We start from the raw sequence: 27146 nt of genomic DNA on the forward strand, positions 1-27146 counted from the left end.
TTTGGTTCTTACTATAGTTGTAATTTCACTATACTTGTTGTAGTGGGGGTGTGGTTGGTTGCTCAGTTGAGGGGAGGGGTTGGATAGCGGTTTCAAGGGCAGTGCTTACAGGAGGCTGGACGCCACAGTTTTTTCACCCTATTTCAGTAATATGTCAGGTACTGAAAGGAGGAATGTGTGGAGGATACAGAGTACAGAGCACAAGACAGGCAACACGGCTTCTGAGCAGCTGAAAAGCTACCCCTAGTTAACGTGCATGGACTGAAACAGAAAATAAAATATTGTTGTGTATGGGTCTTGCATTCACACTTAGTATTTATATTTTAGGTTCTTAGTTTGGTTATATAGTTTTCAGATTGGTTTTGTTCTTTAATTTTTGCTATCATGCTCCCCTGTGTTGCCTGTGCCTTCTTGTGTAGTCAGTCTTGTCTCTGTGGTTGTTTCCCTTTCTGTGTGTCAAGGTTGCCTCTTTGCATTCTATACTTCCAGTCTTATTTTGCCAGTGCCTTGTTTTGTGTACCTTGTGTTCGGTTAAAATCGGTCACTTTCTATGTTCCCTTCCTCCTTTGTCAGTTCCCTTCTGTTTAGTCTATTCATGTTTATATGTTCTCTCTTATTTCCCTTCCCACTTCCTTTGACTATTTCCTGTGTTTCGGCCTTTTGTGTCTGATTGTGCAGCCAGTGGCGTCTCTCTTTACCTTTCGTCTATGTCAAGTTTGTGTGTTTTTGTCTCTGTTTCGGTGGTTATGCTTCTGTTTTATTTTGGGGGCCGGTGTGTCCTGTGCATTATATGCAGTTTTGCCTCACCTGTTACTCCTAATTTTCCCCTGTCGTCTCCACTTTCCTAATCACCCTCCTATGTGTACCTGTTGTCTGAGTCTCTCTTTGTCCCTGATCAGAGTGTCAGCTCACTATTTCCCTGGTGTCTCCTAGTTCACACCCAGTTTAGAGCTTTGTAATTTGACGTTATATATTTTTTCTGTTCTTCATGTTTTGCATTGTATACCACGTTGTCAGCCAAATTAACAGCTCACTTTTTGTTAAACTATCTTGGCTCTGCATTAGGGTCCTCTCACTCTTTGCACCCCACCCGTGACAACAGGTTTCAAGCCTAAACGTCCATCAGTGTGTTACCTGTTGATGATGTTCAGTTATTTGGGTTCTTGAGTAGCTTTGTGTTAGGCTCCTGTCTGTGTAGATCAGGTATCTCCAACTCCAGTCCTCCTAGTTTAATAGTTTTCTTTGCTAATAAAAATGCTACCTCTCTTTCTAAGCTCTATTGCAGCCTTATTTCTCAATATAACACCTATCATGTTGGAACTCATTAGATTTAAATGCTTATGATCACCAGCTGCTCTAGGTACTGTTGGTTTCAGCTAAGCAGAGTGCAAAATAGCCTTTGTTTTCAAGGTTTTCAATTAAAAAGAAAAAAAGTTGCCTGCTGTAACTCAACAACACACCAAGGATGGGTTAAAGCTAAGTGGCGCTCTACAACTCTTTATGAATCTCATGCAGGTTCATGAATTTTAAATTTGTAACTGAGCAAATTGTATGAGCTTAGTGCTAGTTCAGAAGGGCATAATGCCAAGTTTCCACAGTCCCGGCTGGCACCCATTTGGCTGTAGCATGCCTACAATTGCTGTGCCTTTGCAAGCACCTACTCCTTAGCTCTCCTGTTTCAGACTTAATATTGTATTGTTATCACCAATGCCTTCTCTGTTCTGTCATACTTTGCATGTAATCAGCTCCTCCCACCTTACCTCCTTAAAATTAGTCAATCATTTATTATCCAATAGCTTTATTTATTGAAAGTATCCGAAACTTGTAGTTATAGGCTCCTTAAAGTACAACAGTGGCTCAAAAAGCTTTTTCAGATTGTTTCCATATTTGAATGATTTTATATAGAAGGACCCTGATGTATAGCATGAACAAACATGTAAGAGACACATGTAGACAAAAAAATAGAGAGTAGCACACATGTAAAATATTGAAAAATAAGTTACCTGATCAGTGCTTGGTGTGTCTGAAATATCATTCATGCTTCTACTCTGGGCATTATCTGTAAAAGGAGCAAATGAGACCTTTTGGATTAGATAAAAATAAAAGGAAAATAGGTTTTAATGCTTGAGTGATGTTTCCATCAAGAACATTTTGTTTCATTTAGTGAAAATTGTAAATAAACCCCAATAAATGGTCCTTTGAGCAACAGAAAGAGCAGCTTTGAACTTCATCATGACCAGCCTTTTCTGTTGGGGATTATATTTTAATTATTTGCTTCTCTTTTTCCCCCAAGGAGATTTGGGAACAAATACAATTAAAGCAAAAGAATAAGAACATACTACACAAATCCTTTACTAATCCCTTTCACGCAGATGGCTGCACATAAGAAATCAGCAAAGGTGCACACAATAGGACCAATAATCTCTCAAGTAAACACACTTTTTGCTTAACACATTTCACATATATACATATATACACACACACAAAGCCATCGCAGGTGTTGAAATCATGCAACAGCTGGGAGTTGGCTGGGATAATTTTTCATCAAAAAGAAGATGTAAAGCATAGATATTAAGAAAGGAAGAGCTAAGAATTTAAAATCTGGCCACCAACTGGAAATATTAACAAGTTCTCAGTAATCAAATTTCATGGTGTACTAATACACCAATGAGTACCTATTTAGAAGTAAAAGTCAATCTTGTAAACTTATGTATCCTTGTGTAGTGGTGCATGTATTACATGTGTGTGTTTGTGTGACTCACGCAGGCGGCCAAGGCTGCTTGACTGCCGAGAACGTAGGTCTTCTGTGGAGCGGTGGATCCCAGAAGCTGAACTAGTGCTACGACTCAGATTAACCTGAGGACTACGGCCTGACAGAGCAGCAGCAACAGCAGTGATTTTGTGAGGGAAGGTGAAACAGGTAGTGAGCAACATGGTGGAGAAAACAAAGGTTGTCAGGAGTTGATTAGAAGGTTAGATCACTTTCTTTCATAACTACTAATTGGTACATAAAAAGGCATACACACAGAATACACATGCTTACTAGACGCAGCATTGGATGACTTTCCCATGTCGGCCAGAGAGCGGTGGATTGGCTTCTTGGTCTGATGACGATGCTTCCTGAGCAACACAAAGATAATCTTCTCCTTAAGATCAGGAGGAATGAGACCATCAGCTATCTGCTGTTCCACAATCTCCTCTGAAACAGAAAGATTCCAACACAGTTAATAATGTAACATTATAGTCACATCTTCTCACCAATTTGGTCTATGGAAGTCTTATCACTGCTTATCACTCTTATAACTTATTTAAAATTCACCGCAAGGCCACCCGGCCAAACACGGGATCAATATCTGGAGGACTGAGAAGCAGTTAGAGCTTGGCAAGTCTCATTCCTGGCTCCATCTAAGCGCTCTTTGCCTAGTGGGTAATACTCAAAGAATCAGAGACTCTTTAAACAGAGAGTCAGTTCCAGACTTCCCTGTATTCGGGGTGCCTGGTCAAAATTCAACATTTGGAGCCGTTACCCAGATCCAAATTAGAGACCTTTCAACATTAAGTCCCAGAAATTTGGTAGACAACAGCTACAGCCAAGAGAAGGTGTGCAGCCAACTGGATGTCGACCCAAAAATACAGCTGGGGAAATCACTGCTACAGAGACAAAACCTCGAGATAAAGAAGCAAAGCCTTCCAAACCCACATCAAGGGGACACAAGCCAAGAAATGGGGATGTATAAACACGGGTTGTTTAGGAAACTGATGTAGGAGCAGCAGAAGGTCATCCTAGAGGCCCACCAGACCGCCACCTCAGGGGTTGTGAAATAACGGCTTCAGAGGCATGGGTCATGATGTCTATGGGTCAGAGAGGATATCTGCACATCAGCCTTCAAAAGGAGGAATACAGCGTGTTATGTATTTAGCAATAGCAATACATTGCTTAGTGGCACTATTTTATGTTCTTTGCAGAACAATACCAAATGTGGTGCACGTGTAGATTGATCTGCCTGTGCTCTTCCACAACATGTTTAATAAAGTAAGTCATGTTTGACTAAAAGGTTTTCAATGTATCTAAATAGTTAAGTTATATAAGAGAACATAACAAACTGGTGATGAGGTGTGCCATTATTTGGACGTGACTGGTTGAAACACATCCACCTCAGCTGGAAATAAATAAAGTCAATGAGACTGGCATGAGGCCTGAGTGCACATTCTGTGGCTCAAAGACTGAAACAGATACTTAATAAAACATGCTCAGATGTTCAAAGAAGGAATTGGCACTCTGAAAAATATTATATACTGGAGGACAACGCATAACCAAGATTTCGCAAGGCACGTCCTGTACCTTATGCTGTACCGCCCCAAAGTCGAAGGAGAGCTCCAACGCTTGGAAGAGCAAGGAATACTTATCATGCATGCACCAGTAACATAAGTAAGCAAGAAAGCAAGTGAAAGTGATTTTAAGGTTTCAGTGAACCCAGTCCTCTGCATAGATCAGTACCCACTTAGTGTGTGATAGAAGTCATATTCACAGCAGTGGCAGGTGGCACACACTTTTGAAAAATTGATCTCGCCCAGGCTTACCTTCAGATGGAAGTAGAAGAGACATCCAGGAAATATCTGATGATAAACACTAACAAAGGCCTATATCAGTACAACAGACTGATATAGACTTTGTTAGTTTCACTGGCAATCAACAAGTTGCCTCGCTTCTAATTTTAGCTAGAAGCGAACCAGGAGCCCAAATGGCCAAGGAATACACCAGACCTCTGAACTGTGGCTAAGCTCTGAACAGGCAGAGCCTTGAAGAAACTGGAATTAAGCCAGGATAAGATAAGAAAGAAAACATATAAGAAAAACATGCTTGCCCATCAAATGGACGAAGACTAAAAATGGAGTGACAGGAGAGGTAAGTGATGGAAGTGACGTAAAGGTAAGTGACAGAAAGGAAATGCCTTAAGTGAGACTTCCAAAGACTTCAGAACTGAATGGTAGCTCAGAATTAAACAAACATTTTTTAAGCTTCAATTATACCAAAGTATACCAATCTTTTGACAAATGCTTAATCATTTCCAACACGCTGGAGGACATCAATGAGAATTTGAACACTCTTCAAGATCTCCAAGGCCCAGAGCACATCTTCCCTGACCAAGAATGAGATGCCATCTTCCAAGTCACCCAGCTGACCCCCCTGGTACAACATCGCTGGCCGGCAAAGACTTTGCCAACATCCTGAATTAAATCGATAAGCGATTGTCCCGCTTCAATGCAAGGTTGTCCCTAACTGAGATTTTACACCAATTTAAATCCCTGAGGGAATCTCTGAAATTCAGCCATCAGGAAGTGGAAACACTTGCTGCAGTAAAAGCCTCGCTATGGGACTCAGTCGGACAAATCTCTGAGAATGTCAACCATCTCCACCAGAGGCCAGCGCGTGGTGGGGTTCTGCACGTTTGGCCAGATGGCTACCCAGCCTCAGTCAGGCGATAGGGGTATGTGACGGGGCGTGGTCTGCAGTGCTGCTGCAGGGGAGGTGGACGCACCTGCACAGCAACTGCAAACATGGCCTAAAAGACTGAACTAGGTCCCGATCTTTCTAGAGTGAACTAAATTAAACCGCATCCCACTTCAAAAGAAAGTAGAAGACGATCTGGCTAGATGGAAGTCTCCACCCATATCGTGGGAAGGGTTGCTTCAATAAAAATGATGGTCTTGCCAAGAATCAATTATTTATTCTCAATGATCCAGAGTAAACCATCACTAGACTGGGGTCGATCTCTGGATTTGTCTATTTCTATATTCCTTTGGAAAGATAAAGTGTATTAGCTTAAAAATGCTACAGAGGACAGGATAAAGTAGGACTGGGTCTGCCTAACTTGGTTATAAAATACCCTCTTAGAGAAGCCTGGCTAGATGTAGAACTGGCACTATGCAATAATATAGAGATTTTGGATCTACCATTCATTAGCTCAAACATCAAATGACGCTTTAATATTGGTATTGATTTTGATGCTTCAAAGGATCAAAATCATTCCTTTGACAGCATGGTGGGAATTTCTAAAAATGACTGAGTCTTCACTAATACCATGGAACCATACATTCATTTGGAACAATCCTGATATACTACAGAACAATAATATGATAAACTTCCCAGTTTGGAGTTGTAAATTTCCTTAGGGATTAATAAAGTATTCTGATGTCGATTCTGATTCTTAGAAACGAATGAAATACTTGGAACATATAATGAAAGGTAAAGACTTTTCTGACAGATCAGTTAAACAATATGGGATTATCAAGAATAAAATAAGAATATTTTTAGAATATCAACAAATTAAATCTATATTAAAAAAGAAATTTAAGCCTACTCATATATAATATACATATAAATGAAACATATATACAAACACATATATACACACACACACACACATATATATATATGTATATATATATATACATATATATATACACATATACACGTATATATATATATATGTATATATGTGTAAAATAAAAAAAAAAAAACACCCAACACGCCCCTGCGGGCGGTTTATCCTTCAAGCTCGGGTCTTCTACCAGAGGCCTGGGAGCTTGAGGGTCCTGCGCAGTATCTTAGCTGTTCCCAGGACTGCGTTCTTCTGGACAGAGATGTCCGATGTTGTTCCCGGGATCTGCTGGAGCCACTCGCCTAGCTTGGGAGTCACCGCACCTAGTGCTCCGATTACCACGGGGACCACCGTTACCTTCACCCTCCACATCCTCTCGAGCTCTTCTCTGAGCCCTTGGTATTTCTCCAGCTTCTCGTGTTCCTTCTTCCTGATATTGCTGTCATTCGGAACCGCTACATCGATCACTACGGCCGTCTTCTTCTGTTTGTCTACCACCACTATGCGGACATAGTGGTGGTAGACAAACAGAAGAAGACGGCCGTAACCATGGTTGGTTAGCCACCACCATTTTGTCCGTCTCTATCTGGAAGTCCAACAGGATCTTAGCTCGGTCATTCTCCAACACCCTTGGGGGCATCTCCCATTTTGACCTTGGGACTTCCAGGTTATACTCGGCACAGATGTTCCTGTACACTATGCCGGCCACTTGGTTATGGCATTCCATGTATGCCTTGCCTGCTAGCATCTTGCACCCTGCTGTTATGTGCTGGATTGTCTCTGGGGCATCTTTACACAGCCTGCACCTGGGGTCTTGCCTGGTGTGATAGACCCCAGCCTCTATGGATCTTGTACTCAGAGCTTGTTCTTGTGCTGCCATGATTAGTGCCTCTGTGCTGTCTTTCAGTCCAGCTTTGTCCAGCCACTGGTAGGATTTCTGGATATCAGCCACCTCCTCTATCTGCCGGTGGTACATACCGTGCAGGGGCCTGTCCTTCCATGATGGTTCCTCGTCTCCCTCCTCTTTCTTGGGTTTCTGCTGCCTGAGGTATTCACTGAGCACTCGGTCAGTTGGGGCCATCTTTCCAATGTATTCTTGGATGTTCATTGTCTCATCCTGGACTGTGGTGCTGACACTCACCAGTCCCCGGCCCCCTTCCTTCCGCTTAGCGTACAGCCTCAGGGTGCTGGACTTGGGGTGAAACCCTCAATGCATGGTAAGGAGCTTTCTTGTCTTGATGTCAGTGGCTTCTAGCTCCTCCTTTGGCCAGCCTATTACCCCAGCAGGGTACCTGATCACGGGCAGGGCGTAGGTGTTGATGGCCCGGATCTTGTTCTTACCGTTCAGCTGACTCCTCACTGGTTGTTGCAGCCTTTCTAGTGGCCACTTCATGGTTCCCATTCGCCTGCGGGATCCCCAGGTACTTGTAACTGTCCTCTATGTCTGCAATGTTGCCTTCTGGTAGTTCAATCCCCTCAGTTCTGACTACCTTCCCTCTCTTTGTTACCATGTGTATGTAAATATATATATATATATATATATATATATATATATAGGTGTGTGTGTGTATATATTCTGTATGACTCACCCACGATCTGTGGCAGTGAGTAGCCCTCTAGGTCGAGCAGAATACTTCCTGTCTGCAGGCAGGTTCTCAGCTCAAACAGACTATGGAGGGTGAGTGTGGAAACATGAGGCTTGCTCCATCTTTCTCCTCCCTCCTCCACCTTCTCCTCAAACTTCACCCATCTACAACAAGAAGGGCAAATTAAGTTTTAATTCCCAAATTCAAGAAATAGTTACATTAATGTGTGTATGTGCATACCTTGCAGACTCTTTCCACTCTAATTCACCACCCTCCTGCTGTAATGTATCCATCTCAGTGAATATTGTTGGTGTTGGAGTGCTATCATCTTCTCCCAATATGTGGCGCAGCCTTTCGGCAGCAGGGGACACTACAAACAAAGGTCAAACAAGAGACAAAGTTAGCTTCAGATATCCAGTATATCCCAGTCAGCCAGTTTAAGATGGATTTATATTCATCATATACAGAAATCATATAAAATTTCCATTGAAGGGTCTGTCTAGGCAAATTACATAACATTACATAATTACATAACAACAATATTTTCATGGGACTTCAGGGACTGAAGAAGTCACTTGGATGAGTGATGAAACATTTCTCCCACTGAAAACGCTACATCCAGATGAACAGAATTGGGAACAATATTTTCATTAAATTCTTATTTTTTTCTGTTGTCATCATTGTTTTTAAGGGAATATTTTAGGGTTTTTTTCTGCTTCTGGAGGATTTAAATCCAGTATTTTCCACAGTATTGGAAGCTCCCAATTGATTACAACACCATCTAGGGGTTAAATATCTTGCTTCAGGTGTTGGTTCATTGCCACAGGGAATAGAATAGAATAGAATAGAATAGAAGAGAATAGCCCTACAAAGAAATTGCGGGTGCGCCACACCAACTGTGCTGGAATAAAATATAAAATATAAATATATAAAATATAAACATAGTAGGGCTGGTATTCAATCTGGATTGGCTGTAGGTTTGCTAGATTCTGATGAAGACTCAGTGTCAATACAAACTGGTCTATGCTTTCCTGCTAAATTTCTCCTAAAATAAACTTGTATTAACTTGTAATATAATATAAGGTTAGACTCATATTAAACTTATATTATTTTCCAAAATAAAATAGAATAATCTGCCCCACTGATAAAGCTCTGCACCGCTCACATAAACATTTAGATTCTTACAGCACTTCCTTTTTTCTTTTCTTTTAACGGTAAATAATTATATGTTATATAAACAATCCCCATTAGTTATCTTAAAAAGCAAAACACATGAGTCAGTTCTCTAATGACTATTTGAGAGTAATGTGCACTATTTTCTAATTTTACCCTGAGCAGATCAATCTCTATTAACATCCTTAGCCTAGAGGCACTACTCATTTGCATCCCACTGTTTGTGTGCGTGTGTGTATGTGTGTGTGGGTGTGTGGGCAGGGCGTGGTGGGGGTGGGGGCACTGGTCTCAATTTATTCCTCCTTACAAAGAAGTAAAAAAATAGTCAAAAATCAATAACTCATACAAAGTGATAAATCTGAGAAGTTCCTATTATAAGCACAAGTTTCACAGACCTCTTGCGACAGTGATGTTGACAATTTCAGTTATCTTTTTATTACAATTATGTAATCTGTGTTACAGTGTGGTGTATATTGAAAATACAATAAAATGTTCCATAGTGCAACCAACAGAAGTTTCCATTACTGAGTTCTGTCACCGAGATTTGATTATGTTCATCTCTAACCAGCCAGTATAACTCTACAGAGGTTGGTCATGGTGAATTATGATTGCAATGTTAAGGATCAATTTGGACCACTGGACAAATACCCTCAAGCCAGAAGCTGACCTAACAGACAAAAGTCATAGATAAAGAAAATTTCGATTCATAAATCACAAAACAAATAACTAAAACTTTAGATAAACATTAGGAGCTCTTTGTATCATAGTCTTCATGAACATAGTTGAATAGGTGTAAATGTTTTCTTTTAGTTCTAAATGCTACATGATAAGGTTATAATAAATCTACTCAGAATTCTGAATTTGTTAAAATCTTAAAATAGAATCTTGTTCCTTCAGGTGCTGTGATTTGTGCTTAATTTAAAATCATGGGGGATACTTTTCATTGTGATGGGCTACTTTATTGATTCAATGATGTTATCAGCCATTAATGCCCTTTCAGAATAATCAAAATCTTTGTATTATCTCCAAAGCTAAGAAAGTGCACACTATCTAAGCACTAGCAATATAAAATGTAATGAAATGCTATGATACTAAAGGTAAAACTAGTTAGCTTCCAGCTTGTGCTTATTTATTTCAGGTTAATACGGTATTTTTTTAATATTACTTTTTTATTCATTTATTCAACTTTACCTATTTGGGAGCCTGGCAATGTCCACTGGGAGGTTGTAATTGATGGAAAAAAGAGCCCAGAGTTTTCCATGCTCACTAAATCCTTAGACCAGAGACGCCAAAATCCCAAAAGTAATGGGTAAGATATCCTCAGAAAAAAAATATAGCCCTCCAACTTACTCTTGTTAAAGTTTACTGTCCTTGGCTCAACACTACTTGAGTGGAGACAAGTGACATACATTCACACTTTTTTCATATGTCTTTTCAGCTTGTCTTTTGGTATTTCAGTTAGCTGCGAATGTTTTGGTGAGCAGACCTGCACCAGTCAAGCAGCTACAAAAAGGTTTCTGTAAGCTGTGAGAGAAATCCACTAAAATCCCAAAAGCTGCAAAGAGCCAGAGGCTTTAAGAGGGCTGATACACACCAGAGAGCCTTCTAGTACTCTGCTCCTGAACAAAACTACTAACACACTCAGTTGCAAGAAAAACAAGGACATTGTCCCCAACATAACTTCTTCTTGTTGTCTCTGATTACTGCATCAGTGCCTTAACCTATCTATGTCAGACCTTGTGTCTGCTCTACATTAATATGAATCCTGATAGGAACAGGTGAAAATAATCTGCATACCACACAAACTTACAGTCACACCAAATAATACACACTGTGTGCGTAGGCTCAGTTTTGAGTTCCTCAGCTCTAATCAGCTTACAGGCTTCAGACTTCATGGCCGCTTGAGAACAGGACCATGCTCCAAAAACATTCATCACATACTGTGCATATACACACCAACTACGTAATTACATTCTGTTCATGCAGGTGAAACTTTGGATTACCTAGCTAATAGCATAGATAAGGCCAGATCTTGTGCCTCCACCACTGCTGTGTATATATTTAGCTGTGTTGTTAAAATACCAGTAAATTCTAATATGTTTCTGTGTTACTTATTTTCTAAATACTAGCCAGATTGCTATGACCCACTTAAGGTTGGAACTGAGGATTTTTTGTTTTAGGGCATTTTTTCAACTACACATGTCATGCTCCTGGTTGTTGTTTCTTGGTTTGTTTAGTCTGTATTTCTTTCATGTATTTATGCATTTTCTTTTTCTGTATTTTCTGCTAGTTTCATCCCTTGTGCCTTGCTTTAGACAAGTCAAGTCACATGGCTTTATTGTCATTTCAACCATGTGCAGTGGTACAGTACACAGTGAAGTGAGACAACATTCCACTAAGACCATGGTGCTACATATTACATATAACAGACAATCAACACAGGGTTACATAAAGTGCACGTGTGCAAAAATTGTAAAAAAACAAACAAACAAAAACTAAACAAATACACGGCAACACCAGACAGAACAGAATGATACAGACATAAGACAGTGCAAACACAACAGTAAATTACAAAAGTCCAACAATGACAGTGTGTTGTGCAAAAGACTGAGAATTGTGCAACACATAACGTGATGTTTGAAGTTGTGCGTGTGCATGCGTGTGTGTGTGTGTGTGTCAGACCAGTCACTGATTCTTTAGTAGTCTGGCGGCTTGGGGGAAGAAACTGTTTCACAGTCTGGCAGTGAGGGCCCGAATGCTCTGGTACCACTTGCGAGAAGGCAGCAAGGTAAAAAGTGTGTGAGCGATGTGTGGTGTCCTCCACATCGCTGGTGGCTTTGCAGATGCAATGGATGCAATAGGTGTCTGTGATGGAGGGAAGAGAGGTTCCAATGATCTTCTCAGCTGTTCTCACTATCCGTTGTAGGGTCTTGTGATCCAATACGGTGGAGTTACCATACCAGACAGTGATGAAGCTGCTTAGGAAACTCTCGATACTCTTTTCTCAGCTTCCGCAGGAAGTAGGAACGCTGTTGGCCCTTCTTAGTTATGGAGCTGGTGCTGAGGGACCAGGAGAGGTTCTCCGTCAGGTGAACACCAAGGAATTTGGTGCTCTTGCGACCTCCACAGAGGATCCACTAATGTTAAGTGGTCAGTGATCTCTCCGTGCTCTACTGAAGTTAGCAATCATCTGTTTTGTTTTGTCCATGTTCAGACACAGGTTGTTGACTCTGCATCAATCCTTTAGCTGTTGCACCTCCTCTCTCGATGCTGACTCATCATTCTTGCTGATGAGACCCAAAACAGTCATGTCGAACTTGATGATGTGGTTCAAACTGTGCTTTGCTGCACAGTCGTGAGTCTGCAGAGTGAACAGGAGTGGGCTGAGCACACATCCCTGAGGGGCTCCAGTGCTCAGTGTGGCCCTCACTGTTCCTAGGACCGCCTTGTCGTCTGCTCTGAAGGCGGAGTCTCAAGTCTTTAGCAGTTCACGCACCTCTGATTCATAGTTTCTGGTTGGAGAATATTAGGATAGTCTTGGAGACAGTGACATCATCAATGCACTTACTGATGTAGCTGGTCACAGATGATGTGTTGGTGTGGTGTTGCAGCCTCCCTGAACATGTCCCAGTCAGTGTGCTCAAAACAGTCCTGAAGAGCAGAGAGAGCTCCTGCAGGCCAGGTTCTCACTTGTCTCAGAACCGGTTTGCAGCGTTTGATGGGCGATCTGTATGCCAGAATTAGCATGACAGACAAGTGGTCTGAGTAACCAAGGTGGGGGCAGGGCTTCGCTTGGTACGCATTGGGAATGTTTGTGTAAACATGATCCAGCACGTTTTCCCTTCTCGTCACAAAGTCTACATGACGATGAAATTTCAGAAGCACTGACTTGAGATTTGCATGGTTGAAATCTCCAGCGATAATAAACGGTCCAGTTCTGCAGCTTGCTGATAGCCCTGTACAGCTCGCAGAGCGCCTCTTTAGTGTCAGCACTGGGTGGGATGTACACTGCAGTAATGAACATAGTAGTAAATTCCCAAGGTAAATAAAAAGGCCTGCATCTAAAGATGATAAACTCTACCAGCGATGAGCAGTAATTGGAAACTAGTACAGAGTTCTTGCGCCATTTCATGTTGATGTAGACACAGAAGCCACCACCGGGATTCTTACTGGACAAAGCTGCATTTCTATCGGCACGAAATGAGGTGAGTCAGTGTAACTGAATATGATGCTTGTAATTTAGGAGTATTTGCCATTAGTAAACATGAAGACCGCTTGTTATGGTGTCCATGTGGCTCAGAAGTCCAGATGAAAAGGCCATAGAAAGCACTACAACAACACCATTTTGGTCCGGAGTGGCCACTGCGTGCTATTGCTGCGCCGCTGTGGGAGAATAAGGTTTTACTTGATGGTACAGCCCTGGCCATATTTTGGATCACGGTGGCTGGATTTTATTCTGTGTGTATCCTCTGCCTTTAGGAGTCTCTGCAGGTCCTTCCTGATTGGAGAGCTGGCAGTTGCTGATTGGTTCTGTCATCTGATTCTGTGACTAATTGCTCTTCTGTGTGTATTTATAGTGCTGTGTTTCCCCGGGCAAGATACCAACCCCAAGTTGCTCTCCAATGTGTTTATCAGAGTGTGAATGTTAGATAGAAAGCACTTAAGTATAGAAAAAGTGTTTTTTTGAATGGGAGTGAATGGTTTCAATGAGACACGTTGTATAGAATGCATTTGAGTGCTAAGGTAAAGCAAAATAGCTCTATGTAATTTAATTAATGCTTCAATCGTAAATATGATATGAGGTTACAAATGATTAAGGCCTCTGACAGTTGACTCATCTCTGTGCTTGAGCTGCTATACCTCAGTGTTGACCATGATATTTTATTGCAACAATTAGAGTTTGTTGTAGATATTAAAGCTACTGCGCTGCAGTGGTTTGAATCATATGTACTTCCAATAGACTCCAATTTCTTCATGTAAATGAAGTGTCCTTTTCACACACTGTCAGGAGAGGATATTGTACAATGTGATCAGCTATATGAAATGTATCTTTTATTTTATCATTAAGCACATGTCTATGTGACTTTTCACCTAGTAACTTGTGTGATGAACCTATGCAGCTACTAACCGCTTCCTGTCTTCAGAGAACATTTAGATATAGAGAAGCGAAAACCTCAGCTCTTTTACAAGAACATGCAAATGTAGAGAAGGGGGAAAACCCGCTGCTCTGAATGACGTTCTTACCTTTGTACACACACACACACACACACACACACACACACACACAGAAATATCTTGTATAAATAAAGGACGCAGACAGTCAATAGCCGCAGATCCTGCGTTAATGGCTGCCCTCGCGAGTAAAAGAAAATCTGCAGTGTTTTTGTGTTTTCTAAACTCAGGAGTCTTGGCTAAAGAAAAGAACGGCAGGGTGATTTAAAGAAATCCCCTGTCATTTAAGTTGGTCCTTCAAGCCTAGCGATGGAAACAACAGACACGTTTCTGTGACTCCAATAAGGTCTGACTTCTGCATCCTGACGTCATGGGTAAACCAGCACCGAAGTCTGTCGACAGCCCTCTCCAGGTAGAGGTGAGAGTCCTGGGCGTAAATTCGCATCCAGGCCGGTCCTGGTCCACGACGCTGGGATCCAGATGACCTGAACAACCAGCAAAAGACGACTGAGGGTGAGAAAACACTGTTGGTTTTAACCCGACGGAAGGGTTTGAAGAAATAAACGCGTGAAATAAGGTTTAAGTTCGCCACAAGGAACTGTGTTTAGAGTGGTTTTAGAAGTAGCCGTCAAATACTTTGTGACAAATAAGGTTTAAGTTCGCCACAAGGAACTGTGTTTAGAGTGGTTTTAGAAGTGACCGTGAATTACTTCGTGACAAATTAGCGCGCAAATGTCTATCTGTGTGTATGTATATGTGTTTTGGAAGTAAGTTGATTTTACAGCACAATAAGCTGCTGAACTACTTCCATTGTTTTTTATTGTTTTCTTTGTGTATCCTGCAAAAGCTCAAGTACTGGTGACAAAGGGGAAAAGGTTGGGCTTTGTCTCATAAAACTGACACTGCTCCAGGAATAGCCCGGAGTAGAAGGGCGTGTCAGCAACCACCCCCGAGTCTAGCACCAGAGAAAGCTTTGCAGTTCTGTGATAATGGGGAATCAGCCCACAAAACTCACTGCTGACGAGCAGTGACTAGAAAAGAAATGTCCAGGCGCTGGACAAATTAGTGCTTGTAGATGGAGAAAGCCTAAGAAAACAAACCGTCCCACTATACATTCACCCATATCTAGGAAGAACATAATAATCCCTCATCAAGTAAAAGATTAGAGATCAAAGTTTAAAAAGGGCTGGATACAGACCCAACTGAATACATATAAATACAAGAAAAATAGGTGTAATAAACAAAAGGTTAAATTAAATTAGAGCTTATCTTTAGGGTATTCAAACTGATAATAGGAAGGATAATAACCTGTAAATTGGTATTAACAATGAAACAAAATTGGGAAGACAACCAAGCTGAACGAATAGAATAAATGAAAGCAGATAATTCACACAAAACATTTTAAATAAATTAGAGAAATGCATAAGGTATATTAAGGCTGTGTCATTGTTCAGCCAAGGAAAGAGTGTGAAAAAGCAAATGTCTCCAGCTTGGGAAGGTGTGAAACTGCAGGTCACACAGGCCCAAGATGGATACATAATAAAATATAAAATAATAAACTATTGTATATTAGTAGCAAAGTAGTGTATTGTAATATACTATAGCTGTTATAAAAAAGGAAAAACAAAACAATAATAATATTAATAATGACATACTATTAATAAGAAGAGGCACCTCAGTCAGTTATGATGTGAGGTGGATAATTGTTAAAAGTAGTCTGATTCAAGCTTAAGGTTTGCTCAAACTCAGTACAATAATATATGAGATGAAGAAAATAAGGAAAATACCTAATCTAATCAAGTGCATAGAGACACTTGACCTGGTTGTAAACCTGTCATCCTAGATGAGACATTGTTGAGATGAAGAGCAATCCTATACAAACAACTAATAAGCTAAACCCTGTATACAACAGCTAAAGCAACAGGTTTGAGAAGCTGAATTAAATATGTGGACACTGCCAAGCTGATGAGCAAGTTACACATTTTTTATTTTTATTTGTTTTTTAGAGCAGAAGCTGCATATTAAAGCTCACACATGCAGCTGTCTGTGAGCTCAGTTTTTTCCTCACGCATGCAAGACAACTGTCATATGTTGGAATCTTGTTGTCACAATCACACATTAGAATCGAGAAGTGTGGTCAGTTGAACCCGAGCACACTTTTGGCCTCACCCAAAGAAGGTCATCCACACTGCTGTATGTAAAAATCAGATGAGGAGACAAAGCCACGTGTTGACATTCACAGTACACCACAAGCTGGTTTCAGTGATGTTTTTGTAGACGGCTCAGCGTCTAAAAATAGCCTAGGACGAAACTGTGTAGGTTATGCAGTAACTACAGCAGATAGAGTCATAGAAGCGAAACCACTAACATCCTCATACTCTGCACAGAGTGCAGAACTAACAGCAGTCATACGTGCATGTGAATTGCACGCAGGCCAAGACATAAATATATATATACTGACAGTCAGTATGTTTTCTCAGCAGTGCACCACTTTGCAAAAATCTGGCAGAACAGAGGAATGATTACATCTACTGGAAAGCCAGTACAACATGGAAATCTTCTGAAAACACTATTAGAAGTGATTACATTGCCAAAACAGTTAGCATTGTGTAAATGTCCTGCACATCAGAAAGATGAATCAGAAATAATTAAAGGCAATAACTTTGCAGATCAAGCAGCAAAGTTAGCTGCACAACAAACTGCAGACACATTAATGTCTGCATCCTCTATGCAAATACCACTTGATGTACTTAAAGATAAACAAAAAGCAGCAGCAATTACAGAACAGAAGAAATGGTTAAAGTGTGGAGCGCAGCTAGGAAATGATCTTATGACTTGTGAAGGTAAACCAATACTCCCCAAGTCCCTGTGCGGAACAACAGCATTAGTGACACATGGGGTGACCCATGTGTCCTCAGGGGGGATAGTCCAGGTCCTTAATACACACTTTTATACTCTAGTGATTATAGACTTATTCACAAAATGGCCAGAGATTTATCCAGTGTAAAAAGCAGATGCAATCTCAGTTGCAAAAAGTGAACCTTTAGAAAAATCCGTCAGAGAAACAACTCTGGCAGAATGGATGGCAAAACTACTAGAAAATAAGGATATTGTTTTGAACAATAAACTGCCGTAAGACTTTTCTCCAGTCTCTTGCAGGCTGAAATCAGGCGAAAGGGGTGTTCAAGAGGAAAAATGGTAATGGAGGGCCAATATCAAGTGTTATTGACAACACCCATAGCTTGTAAAATTGCAGAGAGACCCTGCTGGATACATCAGAGCCACTGCAAAAAGGTTGAGGTCCCGGGAGGCCCCGAGACCAAGGAGGAAGCACCTACGCTTGGTTGTTCCGGGGGTGAGGGTGGCAAGTGCGTTTTGGGCCCCCGTGGGGTAAGCCCGCACTCCAATCTCTATCCGATCAACTTTAGGGCAGCCAGGTGTAGGTGTGATGGACCTATGTGCGACAATGTGAAGGGGAATCCTCCTGGTTACCTTGACTACAAAGCTCACCCTTACAGGATCCCAGCTGATGCCAACAGCAGCCGAGCCACGAGGCAGACAGAGAAGATGGACGTACGACAACTTACACCTAATGGACATGACACAAGATCACATCCATCCTTGGATGAAAAATGCCTGACACAGATACATGTTTAACAGAACCACAGAGAAAGACTGTTATGTCTGCTCGCACATGCCAAGCATATTAACACAACCATGTACGGGAAACACCCTGGAATAAGTGCACTAATTTTGATCTCCGACCACATCTTCAGAATGACTTTTGTAAAGTGCACAACAACATCATCATTGTCAACCAGGAAGAAACGCTCAACTGCAACACTCAGACCACATGACTCAATGTGAAGAACCGACGTACCTGAAGGATTCAAACTCTGGACATCTGGACGAAAGGTACTCAACTCACTCTTCCTGTGGGCAGGAGTTGGGAAAACGTGCTCTCAGAAGTGAGATACTGGACTATAGATTCGGCTTGTTTCTCACAGCATCCTGGAAGGTCAACGAAGGACAAAACCAAGGAACAGACGCTCTCAGAATTGCTGTAATGCAACATCGTGTAGCACTGCACATGATCCTGGCTGAGAAAGGAGGATTGTGTGTCTTATTCAACACCACATGCTGCACTTACATACCAGATAATGTACATTCTTCAGACATGACTTCAGACTTTAAAGAGACTGTTGATTGTCGTTGGACTTTTCCTGATTTTATTTTTCTTTGAGTTATTCCTTGTTTAAAGCTGTAATTTCACAGATGATAAGGTTATCATTCACAGCATACGCAGATGTACCAAAACCGATGAAGATCATGAAGACTTCTTTTCCTATTTGTCAGATGAAGATGAAGTGTAACTAATGATGTAGTAACTGAGAATGTGAAAGACAAGTAGTTACTCACTGATGAAATGTACATTTCATTTCGTGATCAACAGGAGGGAATGTCAGGAGAGGATATTGTACAATGTGATCAGCTATATGAAATGTATCTTTTATTTTATCATTAAGCACATGTCTATGTGACTTTTCACCTAGTAACTTGTGTGATGAACCTATGCAGCTACTAACCGCTTCCTGTCTTCAGAGAACATTTAGATATAGAGAAGTGAAAACCTCAGCTCTTTTACAAGAACATGCAAATGTAGAGAAGGGGAAAAACCCGCTGCTCTGAATGATGTTGTTACCTTTGTACACACACACACACACACACACACAGAAATATCTTGTATAAATAAAGGACGCAGACAGTCAATAGCCGCAGATCCTGCGTTAATGGCTGCCCTCGCGAGTAAAAGAAAATCTGCAGTGTTTTTGTGTTTTCTAAACTCAGGAGTCTTGGCTAAAGAAAAGAACGGCAGGGTGATTTAAAGAAATCCCCTGTCACACACTAAAATTAATTATGGAGTTCTACAGGGTTCCTGTAGACAAGGATGACCTCTAATTTTCAGCTTCTAAGTTCAGATAAAACTAAGTTTATTGTATTGGGCCCTAAAAATCTTAGAAATATGGTGTCTAACCAGATGCTTGATCTGGATGGGATTACCTAGGCCTCCAGTAACACTGTGAGGAATCTTGAAGTCATTTTTTGACCAAGATATGTCCTTCAATGTGCCTGTTAAAAACATATGTAGGGTGGCTTTCTTCCATATTCGCAGCATCTCTTAAAATAGAAACAGCCTGTCTTAAGACTTTCGTTTTTGACAAAGCTTAGTTAGGGCTGATCAGGTGACCCTGAATCCACCCTTTTATGTTAGCAGTGTTGGGCAAGTTACTTTGAAAAAGTAATTAATTACAGTTACTAGTTACTTACTCAAAAAAGTAACTGAGTTAGTAACTAAGTTACAATATTCTAAAAGTAATTAATTACTTGAAAAGTAACTTTTGCGTTACTTTAAAAAAAAAAAAAACTCCGGGATCCAGGGTATAATTGCCCATTTTTAACTACTTTTGATTTTCCCTCTACATTTCACCTTTAAAAACGATTTACTTTGCCTTGTTTGATATCATCCTTTTCAACACAACCTCATGTGTCTGAATTTACAGTTATGTTTTCATTTTGACATACTGTATTAACACAATTGATCTAAAATCAGACAAAAAACATAAAATCCGAGTAGAAAAAGTTATATTTTTTACTGTAACAACCACAAACATGTTTATTGAATCATATTTAAAAACTTTAAATGTAAATATAAATTGTCAATTTTAAAATCATATGCACAAGTTTTGCAAACAACAAAGTTATTTGCAGCCATTTACCTTTTACCCCTTTTTTTTAATAACCATTTCAAACTATTTACAGAACAGTCAGCTGCTCTGCATTCAATAAGATGCCACACAAATTATTTGTGCCACTCCAAATATTTCTGTCTACTATAAAGGAGAACATCACAGTCTGATACCTGCAGGTCTGACAGCAGCAGGTGTATCACTCCTGTTCTCTAACTGGAGACAGCAGTCGCCTCATTGTTCTGACACACAACACAAAACTATCCACAACACTACACACTAACTACAAAAGACAACACATTAACTACACACTCCAAACACGCTAAACTTCACAAATCTCTCACATCTCAAAACTCCCTCTCTCTTTTTTTCTGCTGTCTTTCTCTCTCTCTCCCTAAAACATCCCCCTCTTCCTAAACAACCATGTCATGTTACCACATCATTTTTGATTTGTCGGCATGGTGCATTTTTCCACCAAGACGAAAGGGCAGGGTGTTTTTTTTGTTTTTGTTTTTTTGTTTGTTTGTTTTTTGGTTTTTTGGTCATAAGCAGAAAGTGCTTGCTAGCACTGTCCTTAGACGTTAAACGTGACGAAACTATTCAGGGAAAAACGCTGAGTAAATATATTGTTTATCATGACTCTGGTTTTACGTGGCCTATCAACACAATTTAAAAACTGGTATATATCACCGTGTTGCTTTGTCATCTTGAAGTGGTCATGTGATTGGCTTACCACGACTACTTTATTCTTCCTCAGTCAAACAGCAGCACTCATGTGATTGTTTTGCCCCCTAGCTCCAGGTGTTGTGCCGAAAAGTGATCGTCGGGCAGAAAGTCCGCCGTCCGCGGGAGCGCGCGCAGCTGCTTAAAGCTGTAGCGTCTACATTATTTACATAGACAGCTACTTCCGTGCAACTGATATAAGGTGCGGTAAGCTGAACACAGCTTCAACCGTCTGTTTGCTGAAAAATAGTAACGCGACCGCACCGCATTTTCTTCTTAGTAACGGTAACGGCGTTGTAATGATAGAAATAGTAATTAGTTAGATTACTCGTTACTGAAAAAAGTAACGCCGTTAGTAACACCGTTACTTGTAACGCCGTTATTCCCATCACTGTATGTTAGGCTGCAGAATGCCTTGCCTTGATGAACTCCATCTGCTTTTTTGGGTGCTCAGCTTTACGATAAACTTAGTCTGCATTATCTGCAGACTGTAACAACACACCAAGAAAGCAATTAGGCATAGAAAAAAGTGTTTGTATGAATGTGAAAATGTCAAATTAGAAGTTATTTTTCAAATTCAATTTCATACATGCATTTTGATCTTGAGGTTTTTCTGTTGTTTATGTGGACATGCAAAACAAGTAAAAAATCTAAAAAAGGTGTGGATGTTTACCAGTGAGTCTTGTTGTTAATTTGTGGCACACAGTGGCCACTAAAGGATCTGCAGCAGAAAAAATACCTTGTTGCCAAAAAGGGAAAAAAAACAGTACAGTTTGAAGGGCAAAATGAATTTCTTCAGTGCATTCATATAAGTTCCATCTACTTTCTACACATTATCCAAGTCTGATAATCAGATAATAAACACACATGTACATGTCTCCACCAGAAGGTAACCGGGACACAAATCAATGTTTTCCAGTAATTATCCTAACTTCAGAGTGATGTGTGAAGATCGTCTAGATTGACCATTAATGAAGCTTCAAGCTTCACTTTCTTTACCACTAAAAACTACTAAAGCATCCAGTCTGTCCAGCCACCCCTCCACTTGAGGCGGTAATCCAGAAAAAGCACCCTTTTCCTATTGCATACACACAGACTATGAGAGAAAACTATGAGAGAAACAACCACATTAGGCTGTAGGGCTGCCCAATTAATTAAATTGATAAAATTTAGCCTTCCCAAAATTAAATGAGTGAGCAATATTTAAAAGAAATTAAAATACACTCTCTTTAAAATGCAAAGTAAAAGCAACTAGGTACTCTCAAAATCAGTACTTGGCCATGTGTCTGCATGTGCCAATCACAGCTGTTCCCTGCACCATGCAGCTTGAAGTTTCATGAACTGGGCCCTATACTGTGAAGCTTGTTCAACATACCCAGGATATCTTTCCCTTATCTAGATTCTCTTACCCTAACATTGGCGATAAGAATAAATAGTCACATGAATGGGGTGGTTCACATGAAAAGGGTGACATTGTCAGAATCTAACCAATCATTAAGGGGATTTGACAGATCATATGACTTCCACAAAAATTGTCCACATGACTACCATCTACTCCAGAGATGTTACCAAATAGTAATAAAAATCTCTAAAGAACATGAAAATATATCAGTAAAATGGAAATTCCCATGACAATGTGATGTACACTTTGCACTTCATTCAGTAGTTTTAGGAAGGTACAGCTTAACAACTTGCACTTATAAAATGTATTCCCCAAGCAGAGTGTGCTGGGTGTGGTTTATGGCTCAGCTGCAATGGAGGGGTGGAGTGGTGGGTTCAGGGGACAATGCCAGGGAATGCTGGCCAGGACTGCTGATGGTCACCACGTTAACCACACCTTCCCTATTTCAGTAGCTGCTGGGGCCCTGTGGGAGAGCTGGTGTTTGGAAGTGAAGAAAGTGGCTGGAAGCTGCAGAGAGGTCACAAAAGTGAAAAGCATCGTGAATAAACACATACTTACCTTTCAAAACTGTGTATAGTGGGTCTTTTTATCACAGTGGTGCCAAAACCTGGGCTGTGGTATGGTGGACCTGTGACTGGCCCAGCCAGTTGAGGTGCTGGCCCCGATGGTGGTTGAGCTGGTGGCCATGCATTGGGAGCAGGTGGTGGTGCATCATTGGCAATTAGAACAGCTACAAGACCAGTCAAAGAGCCACATAGTTGGAGAGTCTGGTTGCTCTGCTTGTTCCTCCCTGACACCACTAGAGCCGATGGGGGAAGGAGATGATCTTCAGGCTTTCTCAGACTTCTTTCAGGCCATGGCAGAAAGACCTGAGGAAAAGTAAAGGCTGAGAGTATTCCCGCTGCCCAGGTGGTGACTCTCAACTTAGAGAAGCTTTGAAGATGGCCGCTGGCTGGTAGTGGACCAATTAGGCCTCGCACCACCGAATCAGTGAGCGGGGCTCCTTGCAGATACTGCAGAGTGGGTCCACTGCCACTGACTGGGCAGCTTGGATGTTGTTGTGACCCTACCCAAGGATCACCTTTCAGCACAGCTGAGGGAGGTGGTGGGAGTCACAACATCGGCTGGAAGCCGCCCAGTTCTCAGAGGAGGAGGAGACAGAAGGGCCTTCTCTGGAGGCTCTGTCAGCTCCAGCTATCTAGTCCACAGGAGATTTCCCATTACAGTAGTTTGGTGATGACACTACTATAGTTATCATTTGACTAAGTGATAAAAACTGATCACACACGGATCAAAAGTACACTGACGTTATTCTATGAATATGGGATAAGAGGTCATATGGGTTATGACAAAACTTAGGAGCAAATAATGGTCCAATTTTATTGGCCAGCCATTTGGGGAATTCTAAAAGTGTCTTTGTGCTTGACTGTTCTGAGGTTCTGTTTGAGGGCATCAGCTTGGACCTCATATGTCATTTAACCGAGGTGCATGGGGATATATCTTCTTTCTGGTAGATTATGCAACACAATATCAATTCAGTTCAATTCAATTTTATTTATGTAGCGCCAAATCACAACAATATTATGAAGGCTATCCCGAAACAGTGCCGCTACACACCATTTCTGTAAAGAGTGTGGCACAGGCACTGTTTCAGGAAATCTCCCGAGTCGGCATCTTGAAAGAGATACTGACTGACCAGAGCTCATTATTCATGTCTCACACACTAAAAGAACTATGTGAATTACTCTGCAATAAATCTGTTCAAACCAGCTTCTACCATCCACAGAACAAATTCCACCATTCTTGCCTCCCTCCATTGTAATGGCAGTCTCACACAGGCCGAGAGAGCGGATGTTGCTGTAGCGTTTTGCAGATGTGTTCTCCCCCTGCCTGATTATACCAATATCAGAGAGCAACAATGTCTCTCATGTCTGTCAATGTCTCGCATAGCAGAAGGTGAAGAGCCTGCTTCTCAAAGCAGATCACCATACTTCAAAATAGCTCAGATTTAGCATAATGAATATTAACCCAAAATATTCAATTGGTTGAAAAGACATCACAAACTGCAGTATAATGAATGTATGAACGCCAAGTGCAATGATTTTTAATGTTAATCGTCCAGTAACAGCTCACAGCTAATGAATTTCAGCCTTTACAGCATGTCAGCATATCCATTCAGCTTGATAGGCTGAAAAACAATCAATCTCATTACATTTGTGCAAATGATGTTGTACCATCCAATAAACACAGTGGTTAACAAAGGCTTCAGGAAAACATATCAAATGAAAGAGATGTTATCCCCTATACCTACCATGATTTTCCAACCTCCAGACTTCACAGGAGAACACTATAATGTTTCTGGGGTGATGTTCAGTGCGTTTTGACCTTCGAACATGGTGTGTATTTTGGCATCTAAAGAGTTCAGTTTTCCTAGTATTTCACAGGCTTGTCTAAATGCTTCAATATAGTTTTTCTTCAGGAATGGAGTCTTGCATGGTGAGCATGCATACAGACCATTGCAGTTGAGTGTATTGCTTATTGTTTTCTTTGAAACAATTGTACCTGCTGATTCCAGGTCTTTTTGTAGCTCTCCAGAAGTGGTCCTTGGCTCTTGGACAACTCTTCTAATAATTCTTTTTACTCCTCTGCCTTTTCCTAGGGTGAGGAAATCTTGCTTAAATCAGTTGGGACAGAACCAGCTGGTATTAATATTCACTAAGTAGCAGGAATGCTTTCTAATTACTGAGAGAGTTCAGCTGGTGTAATGACTTTTCAAGCCTTTTTGCATGTGCATTTAATCCTTTTTTCCATGTGTCATTTATCATAGTTAGTCATAACTTATGAGTACTAATGACAAATAACACAGCTACACAGTGCAGGAAACAGCTGTAAATGGCACATGGAGAAAATGTATGGACATCTATGGTTTGATTTCTTTGCATGTGTGTACTGGATGGGTTGTTACTGACATCTGGTGAAAATTTTAAGTCAGTAACACATTGGTGACATGTTCAGTTTTACCCACTGTATATATGAATGTATATGATGAACTGACTGTGAAACACAATACTCTTTCACCCATTCACTTATTTCTATGTCAAAGTAATTTCTGTCCAACAGTCACACACACTCACACTCTGATGAATGCATTGGAGCAACTCAGGGTTCAGTATCTTGCCTAGTGATACTTTGGCATGAACTTGTTTTCTGATCTTTTGTGCATAGTGAATTCAATTCAATTCAATTCAATTTTATTTATATAGCGCCAAATCACAACAAAAGTCGCCTCAAGGCGCTTTATATTGTACAGTAGATGGTTATATTTGTTGCAGTTTAATTACTGTTATTTTTAGTTATACAATAATTGTAATTATTATTATATAAATACTGGATGACAGAGTAAATTAAGTATGTCAATCTTAAAAATTCACAAGAAAAAAAAGGCAGACAGTCACTTTTATTTAACACTTATGGATACTTTTATGAAAAACTTGATTTCTAACCTGTAGGATCGGCATGCTCACGACACTCTTCACCATCCTCTTCATCATTATAGTGCTCGTCTTTGTTATAATATCCTCGATGTGAGTGTTCTCGCTGTGTATGGTGATCATAGTGTGTATGTCGTGAATCACGGTTGGCATCGCTGGCATAGGAGTGATGTCTGCGCCTTTTCCGCCGGTGGGAAACTGGAACACCGATGTAGAATGGCTGGGCCTCTGAGACGGAGAGAGAAAGGGAAACATTTCATTTGGATCTGATCAATGCACTCAGAGCTTGAGGGGTGCTCTGAAAATGGGAACGTATTCTAAAAACTTCTGACTGGTTTCAGCATTATGCAGCATCTAACAGGTTTTAAAAATCAGATATCAAACATGAAATGTATCTGTTTTTCAATTTGTGCTCTGCCCTCCTAGAAGCACAGTTCACAGGTAGACGTATTCAGGGGAATACCACCTAAATTAGTTTTCTGGGTTTTTAACTTAAGTGGAGCTATGTTGTCAAGGATAATAAAGCAAAAGGAGGATGTCACCTATGCTTAACAAATTTCTGAAGACACTGGAGAAACTTTTAGCAGTAACTGGAGTAATAGAACAAACAGGGGATAGTGGCAGGAAGAGGTTGAGGAAGCATGTACCTTTTGTGTTTCTCCAAAACAAAGGTTTAGGGTTCAGGGCAAGGGTTGGGATCATCACCAAAGATGACTTAGACCTCAGAGTTTTAAAAAAAATTCAGGGCAGTTCCTCAGTTTTCTCTCTCATGACAAAACTTTTTTTTCAATTAGTGTTTTTTTCTTACTCACCATCATCATCATCATAGTGCCTATGACCCCTACTTCTTCCCTGTTGCCAGTCATGGTGATCCATCCTGAAACAGAAACAAGATGACAGAAGATTACCTTGGAAATATGCATACTGAAGCACGAGAAAAAGCACCAGGTGGCAATTCCCTATGTGGTCTTTTTTTTTCCATCAACGTTTTGTTCAAAATGAAAGTCTGAAGTTTATATAGAGAACATGTCTGCCTCCCAAACCCAAACTTGAAGCTGGTTCCACTGGGGAGGGGCCTGGTACCTGTAAGTTCTGCTTCCATGGTCCTTTTGGAACATCTAAGAATCACAACAATCTTGCACTCTTACAGAGAAGTGCTCTATTGGGATGCTGTGATACTATGAGGTCTTTAAGATGTAATGGGCTTCGTCACACAGGACTCAAGGTGCTGTTAGCAAAATGTTAGAGAGGAAATGGCAAGTGAACCCCTATGAGCACTTTACGACAGTAGGAAGGAAAAATTCCCAGTAGAATCAGGCCATCAATGGCAGATGGCTGCTAGTCTTGTGCACCATTCAAGGCTCTTCAGGTTAAAAGCCATAATTAACCCATTCATTACATAGCCAGTGTACAATCACCCATTAAGCAAACATGCATGTGTTTGGACTGTAAGTGTGAGTTCTCAATGT

The 27146-nt window shown here is 40.7% G+C and overlaps 1 protein-coding gene across 3 annotated transcripts in view; it reads right to left on the reverse strand.

Annotated features, from left to right (window-relative positions):
* The window catches only part of slc4a5b (solute carrier family 4 member 5b), a 67283-nt gene that overhangs the window by 36699 nt on the left and 3438 nt on the right, over nt 1-27146 (reverse strand). The window contains exons 2-9 of one of the 3 annotated variants that reach the window (XM_025909319.1): nt 26490-26554; nt 25690-25905; nt 24749-24841; nt 8210-8339; nt 7973-8133; nt 3044-3199; nt 2763-2870; nt 2004-2059 (exon numbers count right to left, since the gene is read on the reverse strand). In XM_025909319.1, the coding sequence (XP_025765104.1) occupies nt 2004-2059; nt 2763-2870; nt 3044-3199; nt 7973-8133; nt 8210-8339; nt 24749-24841; nt 25690-25905; nt 26490-26553 (984 nt within the window). In that variant the 5' untranslated portion in view covers nt 26554. Of the gene's footprint in view, nt 1-2003; nt 2060-2762; nt 2871-3043; nt 3200-7972; nt 8134-8209; nt 8340-10333; nt 10937-24748; nt 24842-25689; nt 25906-26489; nt 26555-27146 lie in introns of those variants that run through there. The other 2 variants (XR_003221138.1, XR_003221139.1) reach the window with 2 other exon arrangements.

Source organism: Oreochromis niloticus, linkage group LG7 (genome assembly GCF_001858045.2).
Source record: "Oreochromis niloticus isolate F11D_XX linkage group LG7, O_niloticus_UMD_NMBU, whole genome shotgun sequence".
NCBI classification, from domain to species: domain Eukaryota; kingdom Metazoa; phylum Chordata; class Actinopteri; order Cichliformes; family Cichlidae; genus Oreochromis; species Oreochromis niloticus.